Source organism: Callithrix jacchus, chromosome 5 (assembly GCF_049354715.1).
Source record: "Callithrix jacchus isolate 240 chromosome 5, calJac240_pri, whole genome shotgun sequence".
NCBI lineage: Eukaryota > Metazoa > Chordata > Mammalia > Primates > Cebidae > Callithrix > Callithrix jacchus.
In genome coordinates this window covers 96,673,677-96,700,313 of record NC_133506.1, presented here as the reverse complement: position 1 = coordinate 96,700,313, position 26,637 = coordinate 96,673,677, and the positions used below count along the sequence as shown (strand labels likewise).

At 53.0% G+C, this 26,637-nt stretch overlaps 1 protein-coding gene, 1 long non-coding RNA gene and 1 pseudogene across 2 annotated transcripts; 2 read left to right on the top strand and 1 right to left on the bottom strand.

Moving 5' to 3' along the window:
- The first annotated feature begins 51 nt into the window (after positions 1 to 51).
- Positions 52 to 9,813, top strand: CA4 (carbonic anhydrase 4). Its single transcript, XM_002748161.5, has 8 exons — positions 52 to 167; positions 5,298 to 5,351; positions 6,490 to 6,645; positions 7,320 to 7,465; positions 7,577 to 7,675; positions 7,949 to 8,015; positions 8,158 to 8,321; positions 9,497 to 9,813. The coding sequence occupies exons 1-8, from the start codon at positions 110 to 112 to the stop codon at positions 9,689 to 9,691; spliced, it is 939 nt and encodes a 312-aa protein (XP_002748207.3). The 5' UTR covers positions 52 to 109; the 3' UTR covers positions 9,692 to 9,813.
- Positions 372 to 26,601, bottom strand: LOC144582634 (uncharacterized). Its single transcript, XR_013535728.1, has 2 exons — positions 26,484 to 26,601; positions 372 to 1,360 (listed from the first exon to the last, which is right to left on the bottom strand). It is a non-coding gene; the product is annotated as an uncharacterized LOC144582634 (long non-coding RNA).
- Positions 24,247 to 24,906, top strand: LOC100401984 (protein FAM106C-like; annotated as a pseudogene).
- Positions 26,602 to 26,637: the final 36 nt, after the last annotated feature.

Below are 26,637 nucleotides of genomic sequence, written 5' to 3'. Positions count from 1 at the left end.
CCTCCCGTCGCGGCTCCGCTATAAAACCCGGGCCGGCAGGATCGCGCACCCGCGGCTGCCTTCTCCATGCGCGACCCCCGGACCGGAGGCATCTTTGCTGTCGCTCAAGATGCGGATGCTGCTGGCGCTCCTGGCCCTCTCCTCCGCGCGGCCCTCGGCCGGTGCAGGTGAGCTCCCGGGTTCCGGCCGCAGGTGCCCCTCGGCGCCCCGCTCGGAGCCCCCAGCTCCCACCCCAGCAGAGGCTCCCTGCGGGCGGCCGGTGCGCGGCGGCTGGGAGAGTGTGTGAGCGGTGAAGGTGTGTGCATGTGGTCCGGTGTCCCGGGGCGAGACGAGTTGGGGGTCCCTGATAAGGATGCTTCTCAGGCCGGGCGCAGTGGTTCACGCCTGTAATCCCAGCACTTTGGGAGGCCGAGGCCGGAGTATCAGCTGAGCCCAGGAGTTCGAGACCAGCCTGACCAACATGGAGAAACCCCATCTCTACCAAAAATGCAAACATTAGCCTGGAGTGGTGGCGCATGCCTGTAGTCCCAGCTACTAGAGAGGCTGAGGCAGGAGAATCTCCTGAACCCGGGAGGCGGAGGTTGCACTGAGCCGAGATAGCGCCACTGCACTCCAGCCTGGTGCTCTGGCTAAAAAAAAAAAAAAAAAAGTTGTTTCTCCGACCAGCCTCAACGCACGCCTTTTTTTCTCACCAATTCTCCTCCGTCTGTCCGTGGGTTTCCGTCCGTCCTGCTGGGGCTCAGCGCTGGGTGACTGCCGCGCGGCCAGAGCACGGGCGACCAGCTGGATGTGGCCGGGTCCTGGCAGCAGCGCTTCTTACCCGAGTTCCTTGCCACCGAGGGTCGCAGGCTCCTCTGGCCTCCCCAGCCCCCAGCGCTGAATTGGGAGCCTGGCGGGAGAGACCCGGAGCCCCGAGGCCCCTGCCAAGCCGGTCTTTCCAGACAGGGTGATTTTCGTTTAAAGATTAATGGTGAAGCTAATAGTGAAGCCGAGCTCTTAATTATTCCTCCAGGTGGGAGGTGGCAGGAGAGGCATGTTAATATTTGATAAGGAGCTAAAGGCGCTTCAAGCGGCTGAGCACGGGGATCCGATCCTGGAGGCACCTTCTTCGCAACCCCAGAACCCATCACGGGAGACCCCAGCTGCCAGTCCCAGCCCAACCACCCCTCCGATGGTTCTTGGGGTTCACGCAGACGGAAACGTCCTCTCCCAAGTCAGGTGCTGCACCCTCAAAGCCGCGGAGTGAGGGGTGAAGGTGTCCCCAGCACAAAGGAGCCAGCGTGTGCCCTCTGCAGCCTGAGGGACTGGCTGAGCTGTGGTAGAGGGTCGAGGGGCATCTTGCAGCCTCTCCTCCCGGCCCCTGGAGGAAGAAAGAAAAGGCAGAATGTGAAAACTTTTATTTGTTGGGTTGGACATTGGAAACCTACTAAACAGCTAGACAGTAGAAAGAGAAATGTGCCTGTCGTGGTGGCTCAGCCTGTAATCCCAGCACTTTGGGAGCCTGAGGCAGGTGGATCACGAGGTCAGGAGTTCAAGGCCAGCCTGACCAAGACAGTGAAACCCTGTCTTTACTAAAAATACAAAAATTAACCGGGCGAAATGGCAGGTGCCTGTAATCCCAGCTACTCAGGAGGTGGAGGCAGGAGAATAGCTTGAACCCGGGAGGCAGAGGTTGCAGTGAGCTGAGATCTCACCCCTGCACTCCAGCCTGGGTGACAGAGCAAGACTCTGTCATACACACACACACACACCAAAAAAAAAAAAAAAAAAAAAAAAAAGAAAGAAAGAAAAAGAGAGAGAGAGAGAAATGCTTTGCAGTTTGGGTGCTTTGCAGCTGTGTGGTCTTGGGTAAGTCAGTTGCTTTCCCATTTGCAAAGCAGGGGTAGTCATTCAGACTTCAGTGGTTTTAAGCATTCGAATAAGATGGTGGGTTTAAGTGCTTAGTGCAGTGCCTGTGTGGCATGTGGCCAGGGCTCCGTGCACCAAGTTTATGGGGCTCTCCCCAAGCCTGGGGCCAGTGTCAGGAATGTGTCTGAGCCCACCCCTCACACAAGCTGCAATTCCCCTCCAGTGCCAGGGCTCTCTGACCGGGACCTGCCTTCCATTCATCCCATGGGGCACTCAAGGTGGAGAGGGACCAGGTTGCACATGGAGACCCCCAGAGCATCTCTGTCCATTGAGGGAGGGGGATGGGAGAGGATATTTAGTCCCCTTCACAGCCCCAGACCCCTGGCCAGTAGCTGCTGAGACTTTGCCCAGGACACACTTGGGTTGTGCTGAGCTGTTTTGCAGGATTATCACCTGTCCCTCAGAGGGGGAGGTGGGGTGAGCAAGGTCCATTAGAGAGGCTTCTTCAGCCATCTTGAAACAAGGGGTGGGGGAGTCGGGGATGGGGGGCAGTAGCTGGGTGACAGTAGCTGGGTGATGGGCGATGAGCTTGGTTTCTCACCTCTGGTCAGGGTGGATGGACTAGGTAGGATGTGGCACTGGGCACCGAGATCCATGGGTAAGTAGCCCCTCTCCTTCCCAGGCCCTCTTGGGAGTGGCTGGGGACAGTGGGCTGGTACTTATCTGCAAGGGTGGCCCTCTCGTTCAACGAGGACAGGAACCTGAGTGGTGGGTGCTCCTGCCACCGGTACCCCACCCTCACTCTACGGACATGGACTTGACCCCTGGCCTCTCCACCATTATGTTTTCCTGGCTGCTGCTTCCTGAAGAAGGTAGTTACAAGTGCGGTCAGCCAAGCGGGTCAAAAGTCTCTATGATTAAGACAGTGGATCAGAGGTCTACAAACCTAGGAGCTGCAGCCAGAGCCAGGGAAGAGCAAATTCCTAAGAAAAGCTAAGCCTGGACCAGAGAGGCCCCAGGGAGGCTGTAAGGAGGGTTGCAGGGGGCTCCATCCTTCAGAGCTGGCTCTTGGGGACACTGGCTCAAGGGAGGCTTCTCCTGGAATATCTGTCCCTGGGGCCTCCAGTCAGAGGAGAGGCCAGCCCAGCCTTCAAAACCCCTTCTGCCTTCAGGACCTCTGCAGGCCGGGACATGGGAGGATTATGGCAAGGAACTGTCATGATGCAAATGCTCTCGGATTTATTGTCTCCTCAGTCACCAGCACTGGGAGTTTGGTGGCTGCGCCTGTCAGAGGCATTGGAAGCAGAGCGATTCCGATTTGCTGGGCTGCGTTCTCAGACAGTTCTAGCCTCTAAGTGTTTAGGGTTAAGGGAACAAATTAATCATGTTTACTAACAGACCCAGATTTGGGAAGGTCCAGATACTTCGATATCCAGAGAGCAAAGGCATTCCCAATTTTGATTTCAAAATAATAATATAGATTCTTGCATAATAATTAAGAAAATTAATCCTTTATCACAAGCCCTCGTAGAGAGCACATCTCCCCACACAGACAAGCATTGTACCTCGGGCTGACATGTTCCTCCTCTGACTTTCGGGGAAGTCCTACTCTGTCTATAGGTAGCTGTCCTTTCACCACTGTACTTCTTAATAAACTTGCTTTTGCTTTGCACTGCGGACTTGCTCTGAATTGTTTCTTGTGTGAGAGCCCAGAACCCTCTCTTGGGGTCTGGATTGGGACTGCTTCCCTGTAACATGCCTCTGTCAGAGGGAGATTGTGGGGCTTGGAATTTCAGCTAACTCTCCTGTGGAGACTAAGCAAAGGCAGAGTGGGAGCTAGAGGCTTCGGAGCTCCGCCCCACTGTGGGAGGGGCTTGGGTGGCGAGTGGCCACTGCCCTCTGCGGATTCACCCTCTTGGGGGTGGCCCAGGTACAGCAACTCCCAGGGGCAGCAGAGCCCTGACTGGGGCTGGGTATGGGACTTCGGGGGAAGACACTGCAGCTCTGAAAAAGGCGATGCCAGCTGGGCAGGAGAGGTGGTGATCAGGGCTGGGAAACTCCAAACCCCAAGTGGCTCTTCGCGGCCAGTTACTTCTCCTGGAGATGAGCCATCATGGCTCCCTCCCCATCCTGTCCCCATTCCAGGGACTCCACCCCTGGCCCAGGTTACAATGAGATGGGATTGTGGGGGCAGCCCAGGCAAGAAGGGAGAGGGCGGATGAGCTCAGAGGCCTCAGCTTTGGCTGAGTGGGAACCATGCTTTTCTTAGGAATTTCCTCATCCTGAGTTCTTTCCAAGTTACTTCATTTCTCTCCTCTCTCGGCCCCTCCTCGGCTTTGGCCATCTGCTCCCCATAGGAGGCCACCAGAGGGAGGGAGGCGGGTGGGGGAGGGGAAGGAGTTGTCAATGGGATTTGACTAAGGGCCACGCTGCCTGAAACTCATTTAATCCTTCCCACGGCCCCAAGAGGTGAGTATGTTTGTCCCATGTTACAGATGATACAACTGAGGCTCAGAGAGATTAAGGGACTTGCCCCCAAACCCATCTACACCTCCTGAGCGGCTCAGCCCGAATTCTAGCTCTGGATGAGACGCTGTGTTCACCCTACTGGTGCAGCCTTTAAAAAAAATTTATAGGCTTTATTTTTAGAGCAATTTTAGGCTCACATAAAAATTCAGCAGGAAGTACAGAGGGTTCCCATAGGCCCCTTATGCCCTGCACACATTTTCCCTTCTAACATCTTGCAACCATGTGGGACATTTGGGGTATAGCTTTTTTTCAGAGATACTGGGTTCTACTGCCCTAAGGCAGAGCCCTCAGCCCGGCCCCAAAGCCCAGTACTGGGTGGTTGTGGGGCAGGGGAGAAAGCCTAGCTGCTTTCCTCTTTGGAGGAGCTGTGAGAGGCTAGCCAAGCAGGGATCTTAGTAACACATGGGGAGGCCTTCTGGGAAGGGACCGCCTAATCTCCTCCCTCATCTTGTATCTGGATGGATCTGGAAGGCTGCCCAGCTGAACCTGATGCTATTGTCCTAGGAGCAGAGGCTGGGCCAGTCCTCCTCTTCCCCTCTCCCCAGTCACCCTTCCAGGTTTGAGGTGGGAGAGGTAAGTGGGGAGGATGTGGCTGGTGACCAATGGGTGAAGTATCCAGGCCAATCCCACTTTAGAGCAGAGTGACCTCAGGAGTTCCCAGGAGGGCCGGTAGATTCTTGGCCTGGCCCTGCCTGGGGAACAGAGCCCTAGGCCAGCTGACCTGTTGATCGGCCCCTGCTGATTGAGCCTCTTTCCCTGGGTCCTCCTCAGTCCTACGGCCAGGATCACTCCATCCTAGCCCAAGGGAGGGCTCCAACCCCAGGGGGAGGACCAGCCTCTGATCCTCCTGTGTCTGTGCGTGTGCAACAAGATACACTGACACACGCACACACACTTCACACCCTTCCTCTCTGCTCCAGACTCACACTGGTGCTACGAGACTCAAGCCGAGGCCTCCAACTACACCTGCTTGGGTGAGTACAGCCAGGCCGGGGCAGCTCTTTGTACATGGCAGGCACCGGGGCAGCTCTTTCTACATGGCAGGCACCGGGGCAGCCCTTTCTTCCAGGCCAAAATGGAGACCCGGGAAGTGTGGGAAGGATGAGGGGTAATGGTGGCAGATATCAGCTCCCAGCACACCCACACACACATACACACACCGCACACACAACACACAAACACACACACATACACACCCACATACAACACACAAACACAAGCACACACACACAGATACACAAACACACAAACAAGACACACACACAAACCCTCTCACACTCAGACTCACACTCTCCTGTCCTGGTGCTCGGGGACCAGGGAGCATAGAGTGCCCTGAGTCTTCACTGGCACCTACTGTCACCAAGAGGGGATGTTCCCTGTGGAATGAATTGGCAGCAGCATTAAAGGAGAAAGACATTTTGCTGTTTCCCATGACAGAACCGGGAGTTGGTTCTATCCCAGGGACACCTAACAAGGGGCCTGAGCAATGGTCCTTTATGCTTTTATTCGAATGCTGACCAATTTCCCTGCAGTCTGCTGTGACTGAGTGGTGCTGCCCACTCCTGACCCCGGCCCACCTGGTGTTGGGGGTCACCAGGGTTTGGGAAACAGGCTCCCCCAGGGTTACTCCTTTCCCTGCCATTGCTCAGATGATGGTCATCGCCCTTCAGCAGCAGCCCCCCAAGGGGTCCCACTCCACTGCTTCCAAAGCCTTCTCCAGCCACCCGCTTTAAACTCTCTGACATCCTAGGGAAGCGGGTTCTCTCTGCAGTTCCCGTTTTACCTTTGGGAAGCACAGTCATGGAGATGTGCACCACATCATGAAGTTGTCCCTACCCCGGAGCTCACAGCCACCAGTTGGTGACCCTGTTCCCACCATGTCCCACACCAGGGCTAGACTCCCTAGCCTTGCATGTGTGTGTCTGTGGAGGAGGAGGAGGGTGCATGGTGAGGGCAGAGTTCTGAGCTGAGCATCCGGGCAACACAGCTTTCAGGCCACCCCAGAGCATTGCTGTGTCGGAGCCAAGTGGGTGGACCTGACCTCAGTGGGGTCATGGGGGCTACCTTGGTGACAGGCGTCCCTAACTCAGCCCACCCTCTCTCCCTGCTCAGGGCCAGGCAAGTGGGGTGGAAGCTGCCAGAAGGACCGCCAATCCCCCATCAACATCGTCACCGCCAAGGCAGAGGTGGACAAAAAACTGGGACACTTCTTCTTCTCTGGCTATGATAAGAAGCAAAAGTGGACCGTCCAAAATAACGGGCACTCAGGTGGGCTGGACGGAGGCCCTGGGCAGACCTGGGCACTCGAGCTCCCCCAGGACTGGGAGGGTTGCCAGGCCCAGATCCATCTGTGCTGTGAGGGGGCTGAAAACCCCCATGGGGGAGGACAGCTTCAGAGGGGGGCGCATTCTACTGTGTTTTCAGTACTTTCATTAGACCAATCTGGGATTGGGGGAAGGAAATGTTCCTGGAAGAAGGACGTGCAGAAGTGTAGAGGCATGGAACAGCCACTCAGAGAACTGCCAGGAGCTCTGTGTGGATGAAGGACAGACAGTGAAGCTAGGAGGAGCCCAAAAAGGCCCAGGGGCAGCTGGGCTGGGGCCCAGGGGCAGGTCACCCAGGCCTCAGGAGTTTGGACATTACCCCGAGGACACCAGGGCACCACAGAGGAGGTGGACACAGAGGAGGCACCAGGGCAAAGCTGCAGTTTGGTGCAGTGGGGGGTACAGCAGAGGGGAAGACAGGCTGGGAGGCCAAGGAGGAGGCCAGGGAAAAGTCTGGGGCTGTCTCACCACACTCCACCCCACCCCTGCAGGCCAGGAATGGAGCCCATGAAGGGTGGGAGGCAGGAGAGAATGTCCCATCTGGGTGAAGCTGGGATGAGGGGCTGGACAAGGCTAAAAGAGGCCGTTTCGAGGACTTTGTCCCTCCTGTTCCACCAGTGATGATGCTGCTGGGGAACAAGGCCAGCGTTTCTGGAGGAGGACTGCCTGCCCGGTACCAGGCCACACAGCTGCACCTGCACTGGTCCAAGTGGCTGGATGAGGGCTCAGAGCACAGCCTCGATGGGGAGCGCTTTGCCATGGAGGTGAGCGCCCCTACTGGGACCTTGTCTGGGCTCTGGGTGTGCACCTGCCTCGGGCAAGCAGGGTAGTCCAGTCCCCTCACCGGTCCCCTCTCCACCTTCCACCCCCACCAGGTGCACATAGTACATGAGAAAGAGAAGGGGACATCGAGGAACGAGAAAGAGGCGCAGGACCCTGGAGATGAGATTGCGGTGCTGGCCTTTCTGGTGGAGGTGGGACCCCCATCCCCCACTTCCCAGGGAACCTGGGGCTGAAAGCTGCTGCTTAGGATCCAGAAACCTGGGACTCCCGCGAGGCAGGGAGTTGGGGGAGGCTCCAGCTTCCACCTCTGTTTCTGGGTGGGTTGCATGTTCCTGGGCCAGGTAGGGAGCCCAGAGCCTCAATCCCAGAAGCTGCCTGGCCTTCCGTCCCCAGATTGGGAGAATGAACTGACCACCACCACCAGCTCCCTGTGACCTTCTCAAGACCCTTTCCTCCCTTTCCAGGCTGGACCCCAGGTGAACGAGGGCTTCCGGCCGCTGGTGGAAGCACTGTCTAATATCCCCAAACCCGGTGAGTCAGCATGGCGGAGGAGGGCAAAGGGTGAGGAGGGGGATGCCTCCCACAAAGGAAGGGGAGCTGGGCTCTCAGAATGCAGGGGAAGAGGGGCTCCTTCTCCCACCCTCACTGACAGTGTCCTCTGCCCTCGTCCCAGAGATGAACATCACGATGGCAGAGAGCAGCCTGCTGGACCTGCTCCCCAAGGAGGACAAACTGAAGCACTACTTCCGCTACCTGGGCTCGCTCACCACGCCGCCCTGCGATGAGAAGGTGGTCTGGACTGTGTTCCAGGAACCCATTCAGCTCCACAGAGAACAGGTGCGCAGGGCTCCCACTTCCTGGCTCCCCAGAAATCATCCCTCTGCCCTCAGGGGTCCCTCGGAGTATGGGTGGGGAGCCCAGGGAACTGAAGTCCATTGTTAATCATGGACATTCACTGAAGACAGGCAAGAGCCTGAGCTGTTCCATTGCCGGGCTGGTGGCTGGACAGGAGGCCGGGGGAAGGTGGAGTCAGAAGAGGCTTCCTGGCTGAAATCTGAATAGGTGGGAGTTGGTCCAGTAAGGGCAGGGGCAGTGTCCTGGGAAGAGGTGTCTGCCAGCGGCAGGGTCTGAGGTTGGCCTGGAGTTGCTTGGAGGCATCAGGAAATAATGCGTTCATTCAGCAAATGGTGCTGGAGTTTCTGCGATGAACTAGAACAAGGCTCTAGGGAGGCAGCAGTGAGCCCAAAGGGCCCAAATCCCTGCCCTTGAGCTACTTTGATTCCAAAACAGTGGTTCTCAAAGAGCAGCCCCTGAACCAGAGGAATCAACATCATAGTCCGGGGAATTTGCTAGAAATGCTAATCCTCAGAGCTACTGAATAGGAAACTCGGGGGGTGGAGCCCAGGAATCTGGGGCCCAACAAGCCCGCCCCCCAGCTGATGCTAATACATACTTACGTTTGAGAGCCACTGTCCTGTAGTATGACAAGAAAAGCAGGCATTTGGGGCCCCCTGGGGTGTGAGTGAAAGGAAGCCCATGGGTGCTTAGCCCCACCCCTGCCACGCACCTGATTTCCATCCCTTATCATCTTCACAACCACCTTGAGAGCCAGGGGTTTGGAGCCCCTCTTTCCTTTTTTTTTTTTTTTTTTTGAGACGGAGTTTCGCTCTTGTTACCCAGGCTGGAGTGCAATGGCGCGATCTTGGCTCACCACAACCTCCGCCTCCTGGGTTCAGGCAATTCTCCTGCCTCAGCCTCCTTTTTTTTTTTTTTAAATAAAGATGGGGTTTCACCATGATGGCCGGGCTGGTCTTGAACTCCTGACCTCAGGTGATTCACCTACCTCGGCCTCCCAAAGTGCTAGGATTACAGGCGTGAGCCACAGTGCCCACCTGGCCCCCTCTTTCCTAATGAGTGCTCCCGGGACATGATGGGGTGCCTGCCTGACGTCACCTGGCTGGGAGTGCAGCTTCCCCGGCCACACCTGCTGAGCCCCTTCGCTTCTTCCGCAGATCCTGGCATTCTCTCAGAAGCTGTTCTACGACAAAGACCAGAAACTGAACATGGCAGAAAATGTCAGGCCCAAGCAGCGGCGGGGACAGCGCACGGTGTTCAAGTCTGGGGCCCCAGGTCAGCCGCTGCCCTGGGCCCTGCCTGCCCTACTGGGTCCCACGCTGGCCTGGCTGCTGGCTGGCTTCCTGCAATGATGGCCCCCTTCTGCACCCAGCCTCTGCGGTGCCTCAGCTCTCCAAGTTCTGGGCTTCCGGTCCTTAGGCGCCCCAGGTGGGACTTTAGGCATGATTAAAATATGGACATATTTTTGGAGAAACCTTTCTCAAGTCTGTTTTTAGCCTCCCACAACCACCCCACCCTGTTCCCCTCCACCCACTCCTGTTCCAGTGGAGGGGCTTTAAGGCCAGGAGATTTCTCCCAAGCAGATACTACCCGTGTCCCCACTCCCCGTCTGTGTGAATTCCTGTCTATACCCCACTCCCTTCTACCCAGACCTGGACCTTGGAGAGATACTGAAAGTACCTCAGAGCTTCATCACAGCGGAAGCTAGAAGAGCTCCAACCTAATATCTTCATCATATAGAGGGGGGAAACAAGCTGAGAAAGAAGAGGGTGGGGCCGGGCCTGGTGGTTCCTGCCTGTAATCACAGCACTTTGCAAGGCAGAGTCAGGTGAACTGCTTGAGCCCTGGAGTTCAAGACTAGCCTAGGCAACATGGTGGAAACCCTGTCTCTATAAAAAATACAAAAATTAGGCCGGTCTCGGTGGCTCATGCCTGGAATCCCAGCACTTTGGGAGGCCGAGGTGGGTGGATCACAAGGTTAGGAGTTCAAGACCAGCCTGGCCAACACGGTGAAACCCCATCTCTATTAAAAATACAAAAACTGGCTGGGCATGGTGGCACACACCTGTAATCCCAGCTACTCAGGAGGCTGAGGCAGGAGGATCGCTTGAACCCGGGAAGCAGAGGTTGCAGTGAGCTGAGATCCCGCCATTGCACTCCAGCCTGAGCGGCAGAGTGAGATTTCGTTTCAAAAACAAAAACAAAAATTAACCAGTGTGATGGTACATACCTGTAATCTCAGCTACTCAGGAGGTTCTGCCTCTTGAACCCAGGAGGCAGAGGGGGCAGTGAGCTGAGATTGCACCACTGCACTCCAGCCTGGGCCACATAGCAAGAGAGAAGAGGCTGCTTGGCTAGCTGGAGGCCCTGTACTGAGGCTAGGGCAGGGCCAACTGCACCCCAGCCCTGTGCATTTTCCCCTGTGCTGGGGTTAAGGGGCATCCTGTATGGGGATGGCCTAGACAAGGTGGGCAACAGGAAGTTCATTTGTTTGCTCAAATATTTCTTGAGGATTTATGCTTTAGGCACTGGGGATATGGCAGGGAATAAAAGACAAAAATGCCTGCCCTCCTGGAGTTCATAGTCCACTGGAGAGAGCCCATAAATGAAGCAGGCACATTCTTCTAGTAGGTTAGGAGTCTAGTACGTTAGGAGGCAGTGAGTGCATGGGAGAGAGAGAACTCAGGGCACGGCCAGGCGTGGTGGTTCACGCCTATAACCCAAGCACTTTCGGAGGCCAAGGCAGGCGGAGGTCAGGGGTTTGAGACCAGCCTGGCCAACACGGCAAAACCCCGTCTCTACTAAAAATACAAAAATTAGCTGGGCGTTGTGGCAGGTGCCTCTAATTCCAGCTACTCAGGAGGTCGGATAATTGAGGGGGAGGTTTCAGTGAGCTGAGATTGCACCACTGCTCTCCAACCTGGGCGACAGAGAGACTTCATCTCAGAAAAAGAGAGAGAGAGAATTCAGAGCAGGGAAGGTGGGACTCCCTGGGGGAAGGGGAGGCTGGGAGGAGGCCAGGGAAGGAGGCTCTCTGGAGGGTGGGGAGCTGTAGAGGTGAGGGCAGAATGCAGGGACAGCTCAGAGGTGCTGCAGTGCACAGGAGCTGATCGGCTGGTCAGCAGTGAGATATGAAGTAGAGCTTATGGGGGTGTCCCAAGGTTGTGGGCCTGGTCCCTTGGGACCTGTCAGAAAAGTCCCCACTGCCACGGGGATTTCATCTCTAATGGGTTGTTTTCCCTCCTGGGACCCAAGGAGGAAGTGGAGAGAGTGAGACCAGGAGATGGCCAGGAGAAGGGGGGTCTAGGGCAAAAGGATAAGAAGGAAAGAAGGGGGCCAGGCGCAGTGGCTCAAGCCTGTAATCCCAGCATTTTGGGAGGCCGAGGCGGGTGGATCACGAGGTCAAGAGATCGAGACCATCCTGGTCAAAATGGTGAAACCCCGTTTCTACCAAAGATACAAAAAATTAGTTGGGCATGGTGGCGCGTGCCTGTAATCCCAGCTACTCAGGAGGCTGAGGCAGGAGAATTGCCTGAACCCAGGAGGCGGAGGTTGCGGTGAGCCGAGATCGCTCCATTGCACTCCAGCCTGGGTAACGAGCGAAACTCCGTCTCAAAAAAAAAAAAAAGAAGGAAAGAAGGGGACCCAAGGGGCCCCCAAGCCAGGTCAGGCCCCAGGTGCCAGGAACTGAGGACCCTAAGCTCAGACTTCACCGTTGGGAGCAGGGCTGAATTTTGGAACTCATGAGCCTTGGAGCAGGGCTTGCTGAGTGAATAGCGGACCCAGGCTTCCTTGGCTGGGTGAGGACCCCTCTGGCAGGCTAAAAGCCTGGAGGTAGAGAGTCCTCACCGGAAGGTGTGCCGCCAGGAGGGCACTGAGGAATTTTGTCACCTGGTCCTAGAAGCCCTCGCTGGCTGTGGAAGGGGAGCTGGTGGGAGGAGGTGACCTCTAAGCCTTCTCCCACCCCGTGCCCCTCACACCCGGCCACCCCTAGTGAGCCCAGGGAGAAGCCAGAGGGCCGCTCCCCTTCCTCCTCCCTTCCCCTCCCTTTTCCTTTTTGTGACCAAAAATAAGTCCCTCCTCCCTTCCCTGGTGACCACGCAGCTGTGGGGGAGGGGTGGTATTACTGTTGCCATGGCAACCAAAGGCCGCCAGTCAGCAGGGGGTGTGTGGACACGGAACCTGGAGCCTGTTCTCTTTTAATTCCCACACAGACTGCGGGGGACCTAAGTTGCCCCTCAAGGCTCAGGGCTGTGAGGTCAGAACAAACGGCCCCTCCCTGCTCCCCAACGACACCCCCTCCCCACCCCCATCCCTGCCCTCCAGGCAACCTTAGTGAATAATGTGGCAGCAGGACCAGGAAGTCCTGGCCTCTCCCACCTAAGGCAGAAGGCGATTGACCCTCCCCGTCCCCTAGCCCCCAAATCATATACCTGGCCAGCAGGAGCTAGAATGGGCACAGCTCGTTCAGGGCCTGGGGCTCTGGCCACCTCCCATGTCCTGTCTGCCCTCTGTGGGTCCCAGAGGCCAGAGCAGGTGCTGCCAGCCCTTGACTCCCGGCCAAGTCACCAGAGCCAGCTACCACAGACGTGGGCAGCCCACCTCGGGCAGCAGCCCACGCCTCAGAGGCTGAGGCTGACAGCGTTCCTTCCTGTGAACATGTGTATGTCATGAAGAGCTTCCTGTTTTTAATTAATTCACTCTCCGTGCTGCCCCCGACACCCCCAGCAGACCCCCACGCTGGGGATGGTGGCTTTGAGCTGCCTGTGGCCAGCCTGGCCTGACTTCTGAGACAGTTCCCTCTGAGGGCGAGGGAGATCCCCGTGCCCTCCTTTCATTCACTTCTGATGCCCCATGGGTGACTGCATGGGGGTACATGTGTGTGTACACATGTACACACACACACCCCTGGCTTTCACTGTAGCTGGCCAGGCCTGGGGAATGCTCACAGGCTGATGGTTTTGTCTACAACCTGACTTCTCTGAGGGTCACTGGCTGGCACCCAGCACAGCATGAAGCACGTTTGTTGGGTGCCAACTGATGGCAGGTGGGGGCATGCTGCAATCCCATTGGGGTGGTGTTATCCCTCCCACGGTGTGGATGAGGAAGCCGAGGCTCAGAGAGGGACTGGGGCACCTGTCAGAACCTGGGGCCACTCCCCTGCCCCTCCTTGGCTCCCCTGCCCAGCTCTCTCTTTTGGATGAGCCATCCGTGTCCAGGGGGAGGGTGAGGGTGGCAGCACCCTGTCCCACCCGTCTCTGCCTGTTGCTCTCCATCCCCAGTGGGCTGTCTCTTCGCCCCCTGTTTAGATTCTGCAGCTGGTGGGGAGCCGGGGCTAAAAATATTCCCCATGTGTTTAGATGATTCTTGGAAAATAAACTTTCCCATCTTGGCTCTTGGTTTGCACACTTGCTGGCCCTGCTTCCTGTGGCTCTGATCTGATGATGTGGGGGAGGGGGGAGGAAGGTGGGGCGGAGGAGGGTCTACAGGGCCCAGAGTTGTGGGGGCAGTGTGGATGCCAGCCCATGGTCGTGCAGGCTGCCGTGTCTCAAAACTCCAGGGGGCGCCTAGACAGACACGGCCTTGTGACCGGGGCACCCAGGGTGGTGCGACCCTGAGGCTCGGAGCCTGTGTATGTGTTGGGGTGGGAAGAGGAAAGGAGGCAGATGGCCCCAGGGAAACAGGCTCGCTCTGGGCCTCCGTTCATCCATCGGCAAAAGGGGCTACTCTTAGTCCGCCCGTCTAACTGGGTCTTGCTGTCTCTGGGCTCCTGCTGTCCCCAGTGACCTCAGGAAGAAGCCAGGCCGATCTCTGAGGTTGGGGAACTGTTGCCGCACCTCGCACTACACACGTCCTAGCAGCTCTGTTTGTTTATCTGAGAGGGGACAAAGGCATTCTTTCCCCTAGGGACGAAGGACGATGTCCAAGGCCCAGGGTGGGGCTTCCTTTGGAGAAGAGCTGCCTGCTGGACAGAAGAGTCAGTTCCTTCCGCATAGCCCTGGGCAGGACATGCAGGAGACTCCTCAGGTTGTTCCAAGTGTCAGCTGAGGCAAGGCCAGGAGGACAGGAAGAGGGGCAGGGGAGCAGGACACAGGGAAGGGGTACGGGTGCATTCTGGAACAAGATTCATCTTCCATTAGGAGTTAGTCTTTCAGTTGGGCACAGTGGGTCACACCTGTAATCTCAGCACTTTGGGAGGTCCAGAGGGAAGGATCACTTCAGCCCCAGGAGATCAAGATCAGCCTGAGTAAATTAGGGAGATCCTGTCTCTCTGAGGGGAAAAAAAAAAAAAGCCAGACTTGGTGGCTCACCTGTCCTTGAGAGGCTGAGGTGGGAGGGTGGCTTAAGCCCAGGAGTTTGAGCACCACTGCATTCCAGCTAGGGTGACAGAAAGACAGTCTCCCTCTATCATCCTGGCTGAAGTGCAGTGGTGCAATCTCGGCTCACTGCAACCTCTGCCTCCTGGGTCCAAACGATTCTCTTGCCTCAGCCTCCCATGTAACTGGGACTACAGGCGTGTGCCACCATGCCTGGCTAACTTTTTTCGTATTTTTAGTAGAGATGGAGTTTCCCCATGTTGGCCAAGCTGGTTTTGAACTCCTGACCTCAGGTGATCCATCAGCCTCGGCCCAGCCAAAGTAGTGGGATTACAGGCGTGAGCCTTAATCTTTCAACAGACACTATTATTTCCTTTAGGCCAGGGACAGAGGATTGAGGGATGAAAATCCTAGTCTGGGCCCTTCCTCCGAGACTCCCAATTCCAGGCCAGACACAGCGGGCATGGGAGCACCAGGTCTACGACATACAGGCCAAGAGAGGAGCGAAGAAACATCGGAGCATGCAGCCCAGCGTCACACAGGCCTGGGGCAGAATCCCCTCCACTGCTGACTCCCCAGGTGCCCTTGGTAGTTTAATTCGCTTTTGAGCCTCAGTTTCCTCATCTGTGTGATGGGCATGATGACAGCATTTACCTTGGGGCTTGTCAGGATGAAACAAGACGCCGGGCCAAGAGAAGATATTCCATAACTTATAATTATGATGGTGATTCTTTTCATCGGAGAGAGCAATTCTTTTCGTTGGGTAAGACCCACAAGTGGGGAGTAGGAACACTGGGTGGAGGCTGGAATTATGCGGTGTGATGCATAATTAACTCTGATTCATGGTTGGTGGCAGTTCTTTCCTATCCAAGGGAGAAATATGAAGACCCTTCAAGGGGCCACCTTTCTGCCCAGACACTTAGGGACATCCCTCAGCACTCCGTCCCCAACCATACACAGAACACTTTACAGAGGAAGACCTCCCAGCCCGACCTTCACCTGGAATTGTCTCAGGTTACCAAGAACATCTGAGGGAGAAAAGGGGGCCCTCTGAGGCCCAGGGCTGCCCCGAGGTTCTCATGTCCTGCCTTGTTGCCAGGGGAAGGGGGTGCAGGGTTGAGAGGCAGGCTGAGCCCACATCACTGAAAGAAAGGCCTTTCGGTTAAGGCTCCTGCTTCCTTGCTGTGGGCATTGATCCAGCTGGGGACCAGTTTCCCATTTCATTTTCCTCTAACCCTTCCTCTCCCCGTTCCCCAGGAGCCACAGGATTACACATGTGTCCATCTCTCTGCCGCTGGCTCTGTCCCTGGCTCTGCCTGCCACAAGCCTATCTTGTGTAGAGTTGCTGCAGGCTTCCCCAGCAGGGAATGGGTGCCTGCCCGCTCCCCCACCACCCTTGGCTTCAGTTTTATCTAGATAGGTTTACCCAGACGAAATACAGGCTGCTAGTTACATCTGAATGTCAGACAAATAACAAATACTTTTTTTTTTTTAGTATATCCCTAAATTACATGGGACATACATACACTAGAATATGATTTGTTACTTATCTGAAATTTAAATTTAACTGGTTGTCTTTTACTTTATTTACTAGGTCTGGTGACCCTACCTCCGTCCCACTTATGAGAGGGAGAGTGAGGCCGAGAGAGAAGGGTGGGAAAGAGAAGGGGCCTGTCGGCCCTGGCCTGCTGCCACTCCTTCCTCCTCCTGGCCGCCTCCCTCCCTAAGGGGCCACACCTTCCAGCTACTGATGACAGACTGGTCAAGGGATTTTCCTTCCTGCGTGATTCTGGTGTTGGGCTCCCTGTAAGCAGGGCAGCTGGGAGGGCATTGGAGGCACATCTGCTCGTAGCTTTCCTCCTCGAAGCTTTCCAACAATTCAGAAGAGCCAAGTACCAGGGAAACCCTGTTCCTTTCTTATTAAACTCTGCCTGACTCCCACCTTGCTGAGCTTGAGGCTCCAGGATTCCTTTCCCATGGCCCAGCTCCCCCATCATCCCAGCCACCCCCTGCAGAAGGGAACCTACAGGCTGTGTCTGTTGCCACTCCATCTGGGGCTAGGAAAGGCCTGATTTTCTATTTTATTTTATTTTTTTGAGACAGAGTTTTGCTCTGTTGTGCAGTAATGTGATCTCGGCTCACTGCAGCCTCAATCTCCTAGACTCAAGCAATCCTCCCACTTCAGTCTCCCAAGTAGCTGGGACTACAGGTACATGTCACCACACTCAGCTAACTTTCGTAGTTTTTTTTTCTTTTTGAGATGAAGTCTTGCCTTGTTGCGGAGGCTGGAGTGCAATGGTGCGATCTCAGCTCACTGAAATCTCCTCCTGGGTTCAGGCGATTCTCCTGCCTCAGCCTCCAAAGTAGCTGGGATTACAGGAGCATGCCACCATACCAAGCTAATTTTTTGTATCTTTTTTTTTTTGTTTTGAGACCGAGTTTCGCTCTTGTGACCTAGGCTGGAGTGCAATGGCGTGATCTCGGCTCACCGCAACCTCTGCCTCCTGGGTTCAGGCAATTCTCCTGCCTCAGCCTCCTGAGTATCTGGGATTACAGGCACGCGCCACCATGCCCAGCTAAATTTTTGTATTTTTAGTAGAGTTGGGGTTTCACCATGTTGACCAGGATGGTCTCGATCTCTTGACCTCGTGATCCACCCGCCTCGGCCTCCCAAAGTGCTGGGATTACAGGCGTGAGCCACCGCGCCCGGCCCAATTTTTGTATCTTTAGTAGAGACGGGGTTTCACCATGTAGGCCAGGCTGGTCTTGAACTCCTGACCTTGTGATCTGCCCACCTCGACCTCCAAAAGTGCTGGGATTACAGGTGTGAGCCACCATGCCCAACCTTAATTTTTGTAATTTCTGTAGAGCCGAGGTTTCACCACGTTTTCCAGGCTGACCAAGGTTTTATTTACAAACAAAGGAGAGATTCAAGAGGCGCAAGATGTTGGGGTTGGATGGGATCCAGACACCAGTAGGGCCTGAGGCCCTTCATAGCAGCACTCCTTCACAAATGTCTTGCACACTACGCTCCCCTCCGCTTTCCCGGGGAAGCCAGCTGGCAGCACTGCAGCACCTCAGTGTCCAGAACAGCACAGAACACACAGCAGGCTCCCCATCAACACTGTGGATCGGAAACCCTGGGGTAGACATTGCTATGCCCCACCCTCCACAAAGAACAATATAGAAATAAAAGCTAATTTTACTCAATAAAATCATTATCTCTCCCCTTCCCAATGATAGCATACTACAATTTACCTGGCTTTTTACTCATAATGCTATATCCTAGTGATCACACAATAGTAATAGTGAAAGTTTTTCTTTTCTAGCTGTATAGCATTTAATTGTACGTTTATATCCTGGTTTATTTACCCTGTTCCCAATTGATGAACACTGAGATATTTCTAGTCTTTTTTTTTTTCCTTTTTGAGACAGAGTCTCACTCTTTTGCCCAGGTTGGAGTGCAGTGTATGATCTCAGCTCACTGCAACCTCCACCTCCCGGGTTCAAATGATTCTCCTGCCTCAGCCTCCTGAGTAGCTCGGATTACAGGTGCACACCACCACACCCAGTTAATTTTTAGTGGAGATGGTGTTTCGCCATGTTGGTCAGGCTGGTCTTTAACTCCTGACCTCAAGTGATCCACCCACCTCAGCCTCCCAAAGTGCTGGGATTACAGATGTGAGCCACCATGCCCCGCCCAAGTTATTTCTAGTCTTTTGCTACTACCAATAGCACTGCAATAAATAGCTTTGTGACTATTAATTATATATATATCATTTATTTTTTGAGACAAGGTCTTCCTCTGTCTTCCAGGTTGGAGTGCAGTGGCGTGACCGCAGCTCACTGCAGGCTTAAACTTCTGGACTTGAGCTACCCTCGGGCCTCAGCCTCTCAAATAGCTGGGACTATAGGTGTGCACTGCCATGCTTGGCTAATTTTTTATTTTTTATTTTTTTTGGAGTCTTTCTCTGTCACCCAGACTGCAGGGCAGTGGTGTGATCTCAGCTCACTGCAACCTCTACCTCCCAGGTTCAAGCAATTCTCCTGCCTCAGCCTCCCAAGTAGCTGGGATTACAGGCACCCACCACCATGCCCAGCTAATTTTTTGTATTTTTAGTAGAGATGGGGTTTCTCCATGATGGTTTTGCCATGTTAGCCAGACTGGTCTTGAACTCCTGAGCTCAGGCAACCCTCCCACCTCTGCCTCCCAAAGTGCTAAGATTACAGACATGAACCACCATGCCCAGCTTGAATTTTGACTGTGTGTCTTTAGGATAGATTCCTATAAGTGAAGTTTAAAGGGTCAAAGGGTAAATACCTATGTAAAATTGCTAGATATTGCCACATTCCTCAAAAAACTAATTTCTATTGCATCTGGCAAAATTATTTGCTGTGTTTTACATAACACTTAATTCTCAGAATAAGATGTTGGAGATGAGTATGTCTAATTTCATTTTCAGATGAGGAAATGAAATACACAGGACAAAAGACTGACAAATAGAGCTGAGATTTGAACCCAGAGTCTGATACTCAAGTTCGCCCACTTAAAATTGCTACACTCTCCTGCTTTTCTGAAGAAATCTAGAGGTAAAGGAACTTGCCTCTTGCCAACGAATAAGTGACGAAATGGGGAATTGAACCCAGATCTGCAAACCTGCCAGTCCTTGCTGCTTCCCTTATACTGAGTGCCATGGGCCTCAAAGTATTTCTTGTTCTGTTTCTCCATCCACGATTACAGGGAAGCATGGATGCAGAAATCTTGCCAGGCCAGGCAGGGAGCCTGGGGTGCTGTCCCGAGCCTTGGAGCGCTCTCCCTGGCTGCTCCCCTCCCCTGTCTTGCTTCCTCTTGTGAAGTCTATGTGCTAGCCAAGACCCAGCTTGTGAGGCCTGACCTGATCTCTGCTCCTTGTCTACTCCCTCAGCAAGACTCCCTGAGAAAAAGAACGGAGGATCACATCTTAGCCATCAGAGCATCCAAGTGCCCAGGCCAAGGCTGGCCACATAGAGGGAGGGCAGGTGGCCAATGTTTGCAGCATGAGTGAATAAAAGGAAAAATGATAGCAAAGAATGGAACTACCAGGCACCATTTCAGGGCTGGGACTAAATATTTACCTTGTCCACTGGGTAAACATAAGCCTGGTTTTCCAGGCTCTCTGTATGCCAGCTTCCTTCAGGGGCTGACAAGTCAAACTGGTATCGTTACAGTTTGAACAGCGGTTTGCACATGCGGGGTTTGGGCATACGAGGTGCTTGAGCCTCAGCTTCTGCCATTCCCCAGCTCCATGTGTTTTCCCCAGGGAATCCGCTTCCCAGTCCTAGAGCCCTAGGTGGCTTTGCACCTCCATTCTGCTGCCTGATCTGTCCACACTCTCCACAAGGCTGTTGAATCGGGGTTCATTCTACTCTAGATGAAGCTATGGATCCTTGTTTAATCCCTGGGGTCAAAGACATCAGGAGCTGCTTGCAACATGATAGGATAGACTTGCCTGGGTCTACTGCCTAAGTGGCCTCCTGGGAGACACCTCTCTTAAGGGAATAGGGTTGGGTATGACAAGCTGGGTCCAAGTGAAGCTTGGGGATGTAGGGGAGGAAGGACTCTGTGTGGCAGTGATCACTCAGCCTCTGGGACTCACACCAGGGACATAAGGAGAATGGAAGCTGCATGTGAAAAAGGGAAGGGTGATTTCATGGAAACATGAACAGCTCTGCTTTGGGAACGCCCTCGTGGAGTGTAAAGGGAGCGGTGAGCAACTCTGGTCCCTGGTGTCCAGCCTGGGAGGCAATGCCTAGAGGCAGCGGTCACATTCGGTGAGGGGTACCCAGAAGATCAGGTGGTCCCACTCAGAGGACACCACGTGGCAGCTGAAAGGACTAGTTTAAGAGTACATGTGAGATACCCTCTGGAAGCTGCCATCAGTATTTAAAGTGATAGTGGGTCTCTGCAGGTGGATAAGGGGTAAAACCAATGAAACCTGAGTCATTACAGTTAGTGACCTTTCACTGAGCCAGAGAATTCTATGACCAGGAAAACACAGCCAGTGTAAAAGCAGATTCCCAGCTGGGCACAGTGGCCCATGCCTATAATCCCAGGACTTTGGGAGGCCAAGGTGGGCAGATAACCTGAGTTTGAGACCAGCCTGGCCAACATGGTGAAACCTCGTCTCTACTAAATAAATACAAAAATTAGCTGGGTGTGGTGGTGCATGCCTGTAATTCCAGCTACTTGGGAGGCGGAGGCAGGAGAATATCTTGAACCTGAGAGGCGGAGGTTGCAGTGAGCCGAGATCGCACCACTGCACTCCAGCCTGGCAACAGAGGGAGATTCCTCTATCTCAAAAAAAAAAAAAAAAAAAAAAAAAGTAGATGCATGAGACACTACTGCTTGGAATTTGGGAATGCTTTAGGGAGTGGGGCTAGAGCTGGCCTATGCTCCAGACAGGCAGAAACTATCAACGTAAATACAACTACAGATGGAATGCTTCACCTAAGGCTCTGCAGGCATGGTACTGAAGCTGCCCACTCCAAGAGTATCATCTGGGTGGGTAGGGACCCTGGACGCTGACATTTTTCAAGTCAGCTATGGAGTTTGAATTTTCCTTCAAATTTACACTCCAAATTTTTCCAGTCCAAATTAGGCCTGACTGGTTCCTCTTTCTTTTTTTCTGGATACATATCAATTTGGGATGGAGGCCTAGCATTTCCACTACCATCAAGAGGAGAGATGAGAAAACCAAAGTTGGGCTCTTCATCCCAAGGGAAGAAACAATGGGCTGCTCTGGAACGCTGCAGAGTCAGGGCTGAATGAATGCAGGGCGGGGCAGGAAGCCCGGGAGTGTGCCCAACGGCTGGCTGAAGAGTCTGCCATCATGTCCGGATGGACATGTGGTATTTGGTTTAAAGCCCATGCTACTGGGGCATAAACAGCTGGGGATAGATGATCAGGTTCAATTGTTCTCTCATTTTCCGGGAAAGGCCAGGAAGGAAAAGGCTCCAGTTTTAAGCAAGAAGGCATTGTCCTCAGTGGGTGAAGCACAGTCAGGTAGCCCGATCTGGCAGGGAGCCAGGGGGAGCTTGGGATTCTCATGGCTGCTGTGGCTAGTGGCCCCCTTCACAACAATAGCTCATTGGACCCCTGTCCTTCCCAACCTACCTCTGAAATTATCACATCCATGTTAAATATCTGATAAGATAACTATCAGACACTCCAAATTCCAGTTTGGAACTAGAGTCCTTGCTTGATTGAAAACAGAGGCCATTCTCCCTCCTTGGTTCTACCTCCCCATCTACTCCCTGCTTTTTCTCTCTGTCCAGCTGCTAAGGTCCCTGGGCCATCAGAGGTGAATAGAACAAACTTAGGACATCGGTCTCCACCCAGAGGCCTGCATGACTCTCTATCTGCACCAGAGTTTCTCATCTTCAGGAAGTAAGAGGAGCTGCTGCTTTGGGGACACCCACTTCCTCTCCTTACATAACAATACTCTACATTTGCACAAGTGTTCTTGGTTTTAAAGGGTTCCACATTCACTTTCTCATTAGGGCTTATTACAAAACTCTAAAGTAGCTAGGGCCATCATGGTGACCCTCATCCCTTGCCAAAGATGAGGCCACTGAGGCTCAGGGTGACTGCCGCTGTGCCAGGATTTGCTAAGCGGTGGATCACAGACTCCAGTTCAGGGGAGGTAGGGTGGTGAAGCAGCAGCTGGATGAACCTGGCTTTGAATTCAGCTCAGAAATGTTCCATCCGTGTGACACCACAGGCAAGTGACTTAACCTGATTGAGCCTCAGCTTCCTTATCTAGAAAAAGAGATGATCGTACATCCCTCAGAGAGCTGTGGTGAGCATTCACAAATCATGAATGAAACACACATAGCATGGGATTTGGCAAATAGAAGTCCAGTCAATGTCTCAGTCCACCTCCAGCGTTTCTTCTGGTTCCAAGCTCAGGACTATCCTTTAAACCAAGTGGCAGATACTCAATGAACATATTTTAGTTGATCTAGTCCTCTCCTTTCTCCCATCCCTCCCCAAGTGAGAGATGTTTATTCGCAGCTCCATGCTGCAGGGAGCTCTGTAAACGTACTTTCTCCAGGTGGCACAACAATGAAAGGCCACGGGGCCTAGGGCTGCTCCCTGTGGATATTCAGTCTTGGGGAGAGGCCAAGGCAGCAGGCTGGCTGCTCTGGTCCCTGTGGCTTCTTTGCCCTAGTTGGCTGGCCAGTATACTGAGTAGCAAAATGGCCTTTGGAAAGGCCCATCCTGTGGCCACCATGATTTCTAGCAGGTCAAATGAGAGCACTGCCTGCTGGGAGCACTGCCAACTTCTCTTGTTGGGGATTCTCCGGGAGCTCCTGAGGCCTTGCTGGAGCACTGCGTGCTTGGCTTTCTGAATGCTTAGACGTGACAGGAACTTTAGCTATGGGTCCTTCAGGTAAATGTGGCTAGAAGAAAGGTTCGGGTCCTGATGTTGTTTCAAATAAAAGCTGAAGACAACGGACCTAATGCAACTCACTCACTATTCACTGGGGGAACCAAGGCATGAAGGAAGCACGTAACCCCTCAAGGTCATACACTTCTGCCAAGTGCAGGGCAAACACTGCAGACTGAACTCCTGATCTACTGCTTTCCATGGCATCAGCCAAGATGATTGCTCTGAACCTGGGACTATGGCAGCCTCTGATGATGACCGTGGGCATCTCCTACTCCATTCTGGAGGCTCCCCACTGATCCCTATGTGGAAGTCTTCCTCTCCCTTCTAATCCCAGTGGGCACTGGGGTTTAGCCATCAGCAGCAGAGGATCCTGCTGCGGGATACCTGAAGGGTGGCACTGAAAACACCATCACATCAGCAGAGAAGCCCCGTCCCCTTACCCCTAAGGGCCTTGGATGGCCTCCAACCAGGCCATTTCTCCTTCCTGGGCTGCACTCAGCTGTGACTGGGCTCCTCTCTCTGGCATGCCTCCTCCACATCCAGAGCTCTTCTAGGTTTTCCCCCTTCTGCCTAACTCCTTTTTCCTTTCTCCTCTTTCTTCAGTCTTCTTGGGGCATTTTAAGCCCAGCTGTGAGTTCCTCTTGGGCTTGTGGTAAGGTCTAAAGTCTGTTATCAAGAGAAATTCCAGCCAAAGTGGATTGTGAATATGAAAAAGACAGAAATTAAAGAACTTAAGTTTATAATAAAATGATATAAAATAGATATGTATGGCCGGGCGTGCTGGCTCACAACTGTAATCCCAGCACTTTGGGAGGCCGAGACGGGTGGATCACCTGAGGTCAGGAGTTCAAGACCACTAAAAATACAAAAATCAGCTGAGTATGGTGGCATAGCACCTGTAGGCTACTTGGAAGGCTGAGGAGAATTGCTGGAACCCGGGAGGCGGAGGTTGCAGTAAGCAGAGATCTAGTCACTGCACTCCAGCCTGGGCAACAAGAGTAAAACTCTGTCTCATAAAAACAAAAATAAATAAATAAATACATAGATAAAATAGGTATGTACTTATGGAAACCACAGAAAAGTGTTTGGCAACCATCCCAAGATATCTGACAATGTGAAATATTTTTATTACAACTTGTGTGACCTTCAAAGGTTTTCATGGCTCCTGCCTTCCTGTTATTGTCTACTATGCTCCTCGTGCACCTTCAACTCAGCACACGCAGGCTGCACTGCCTCCAAAATGCACCAGTTGAATCCTGCCTCTTCTCCTTTGTCCGTCTGAGCCACCCTCTCCATGTTTCTGACCCTATCATCCTGATCTCACTTCATGGCACAGTTCGCTTCCATTTTGCATTTAGCTTTCCCCAGGTACACTGTCAACAGCTACTGTCTGATGTCATCAGTCAGCACTTCATCAGAGACAACAAAAAATCAGAGCTCTACAAAGCTTTTGTCTAAGTATTGTCACTCCTCCTTACACGTGTGCATATGCATATCCTCTTTCCCTAATGGGACTGGAAATAATGATTCATTCCCTGGAGCAGTGGTTTCCATAAATGACCAACCCACAGACCAGTGCAAACTGGCTGCAAAAGAGTTTCCTCTGAGGAACTAATTAGAATGCAGATTTTTAGACTGCATGGGAGGCGAGAATCTCATAAATCTGGGTATAATAGGCACAGAACACTAGGTATAATATGAGTGGGACTCTGGACCAGCATATCTAATCAACCATATCTGGACAAGCTGCTGGTTGATTCTGACAACGCTGAAGAATTGCCAGGTTGGGAACTGCTGGCCCCAGACAACCCAGCAGAGATCTGTCCGTGGTAGGTGCTCACTCCCCTGTTGTTTAGGTGTATGCCTCCTGATAATGAGCTTGATCATAACAATACTGTTATATTATGCCTGTATTGTTTCCTTAAGTGAGGGAAGAATGCTTTTGAGCACCTAATAGGTGGCAAGCTCTGTGTCTACATACATGATCTATTCTTTTTAATAACCTTTTGCAAACAAAGTGGTATTTTCATTGGGCATTAGAAATCTGAGAAAATTAGTGCTAGAATCTGACCTCCAATGTAATGGGCTCAGTCTATGACCTTTCCACTTAACAGAGGGCATGAACTGCTGGTTTGTACTTGGCTTGCAGATACCTTCTTTGGGCAGCACAATGTTCAAAATTTTAAAAATTTACCAACACTTCTATCTGGATACTTTGTATTAATATCTGGATTTCTGGCTTCTCTTTATGGGGGAAAAAAAAAAAAGGTTTGGTGAACACTGGGGCCCACGTTCCTGCAGGGCAACAGTTACGTGGAGCCTTTAGATGGGCATGTGCCTACCACTCACAGTAGTCCCCATCACTCCCTATCCTCTTACATTCTGTTCCCAACTAGGTTCTCATAGGCCTGGTTTGTGACTGCTGCACACTTATCTACTCTCTTGCTTCCCCCTGGTCAGGAAATCTGGCAAACTTAAAAGGCCTTTTATTGCTCTGTCCTGTATGGATGTCTGACCATAGAGATGTGTGCATTTCTGAATTTTTGTGATTTCAATACTAAGGAAGGTGTTGGTACATTATCAAGAGAAACTTGCTCCCCAAATTACACATTCCGTAATTTTACTGGTATATCCCAGTAAAATTCTATATTCAACCTCCAAACTAGCTGGTAAAAATGTGGCAAATCATCTACTTGCTCCAATTCAATGGTGTTTAGAAGTAAGAAGACACTGTGAGCAATGCCACCAAGTGGTGGAGAGACTCCATGCAGAATCGCCACCCTCAGCCAAAGACCTCTCTCAACACACAGGGCCATGCAGAAGCTAGAAACAAAATGCTTGCCTGTCTCCATAGGCTGGTCCTTCCAAGTTATCTATCTATCTATCTATCTATCTATCTATCTATCTATCTATCTATCTATCTATCTGAGACAAGGTCTCTCTGACACCCAGGCTGGAGTGCAGTGGCACAATTGAGGCTCACTGCAATCTCAAACGTCTGGGTTCCAGTGATCCTCCCACCCGAGTAGCTGGGATAACTACAGGCACAGGCCACCACACCACAAAAGGGATGTGAGCCATGTTTAAAGTCACCTGGGTCACGCAGGGATCTTGTTCTACCCTCTACATCAGTGTTGCCAACCTTACCAGGGACTGGTGTCATGGAAGACAATTTTTCCACAGACTAGGGAAGAACAGGGGGAATGGTTTCAGAATGAAACTGCTCCACCTCAAGTCATCAGGCATTAGATTCTCATAAGGAGTGCACAACTTAGACTGCAAGCATGTGCAGTTAATAGGGTTTGCCCTCCTGTGAGAATCTCATGACACTGCTGATTTAACCTCAGGCGGTAATGCGAGTGAGGGAGCCGCTGTAAATACAGCCCACTGCTTACCTCCTGCTGTGTGGTCCAGTTCCTACCAGGCCAAGGACAGTACTGGTCTATAGCCCCAGGGTTGGGGAATCCTGCTGTACAGTTTCCAACCTCAGAGATGAAGCATCCCCTCTATAAGTCAGAAAGAAATTATTAAAGTAGGAGAATTAAAACA

What these genes read in the sequence shown, in the direction of transcription:
- CA4 (XM_002748161.5), top strand. Translation starts at nt 110, where the DNA reads ATGCGGATGCTGCTGGCGCTCCTGGCCCTCTCCTCCGCGCGGCCCTCG. An exon ending in CCAAAATAACGGGCACTCAG is followed by an intron (nt 6,646 to 7,319) that starts GTGGGCTGGACG and finishes CTGTTCCACCAG; the next exon opens with TGATGATGCTGCTGGGGAAC. An exon ending in TTCAGCTCCACAGAGAACAG is followed by an intron (nt 8,322 to 9,496) that starts GTGCGCAGGGCT and finishes CTTCTTCCGCAG; the next exon opens with ATCCTGGCATTCTCTCAGAA.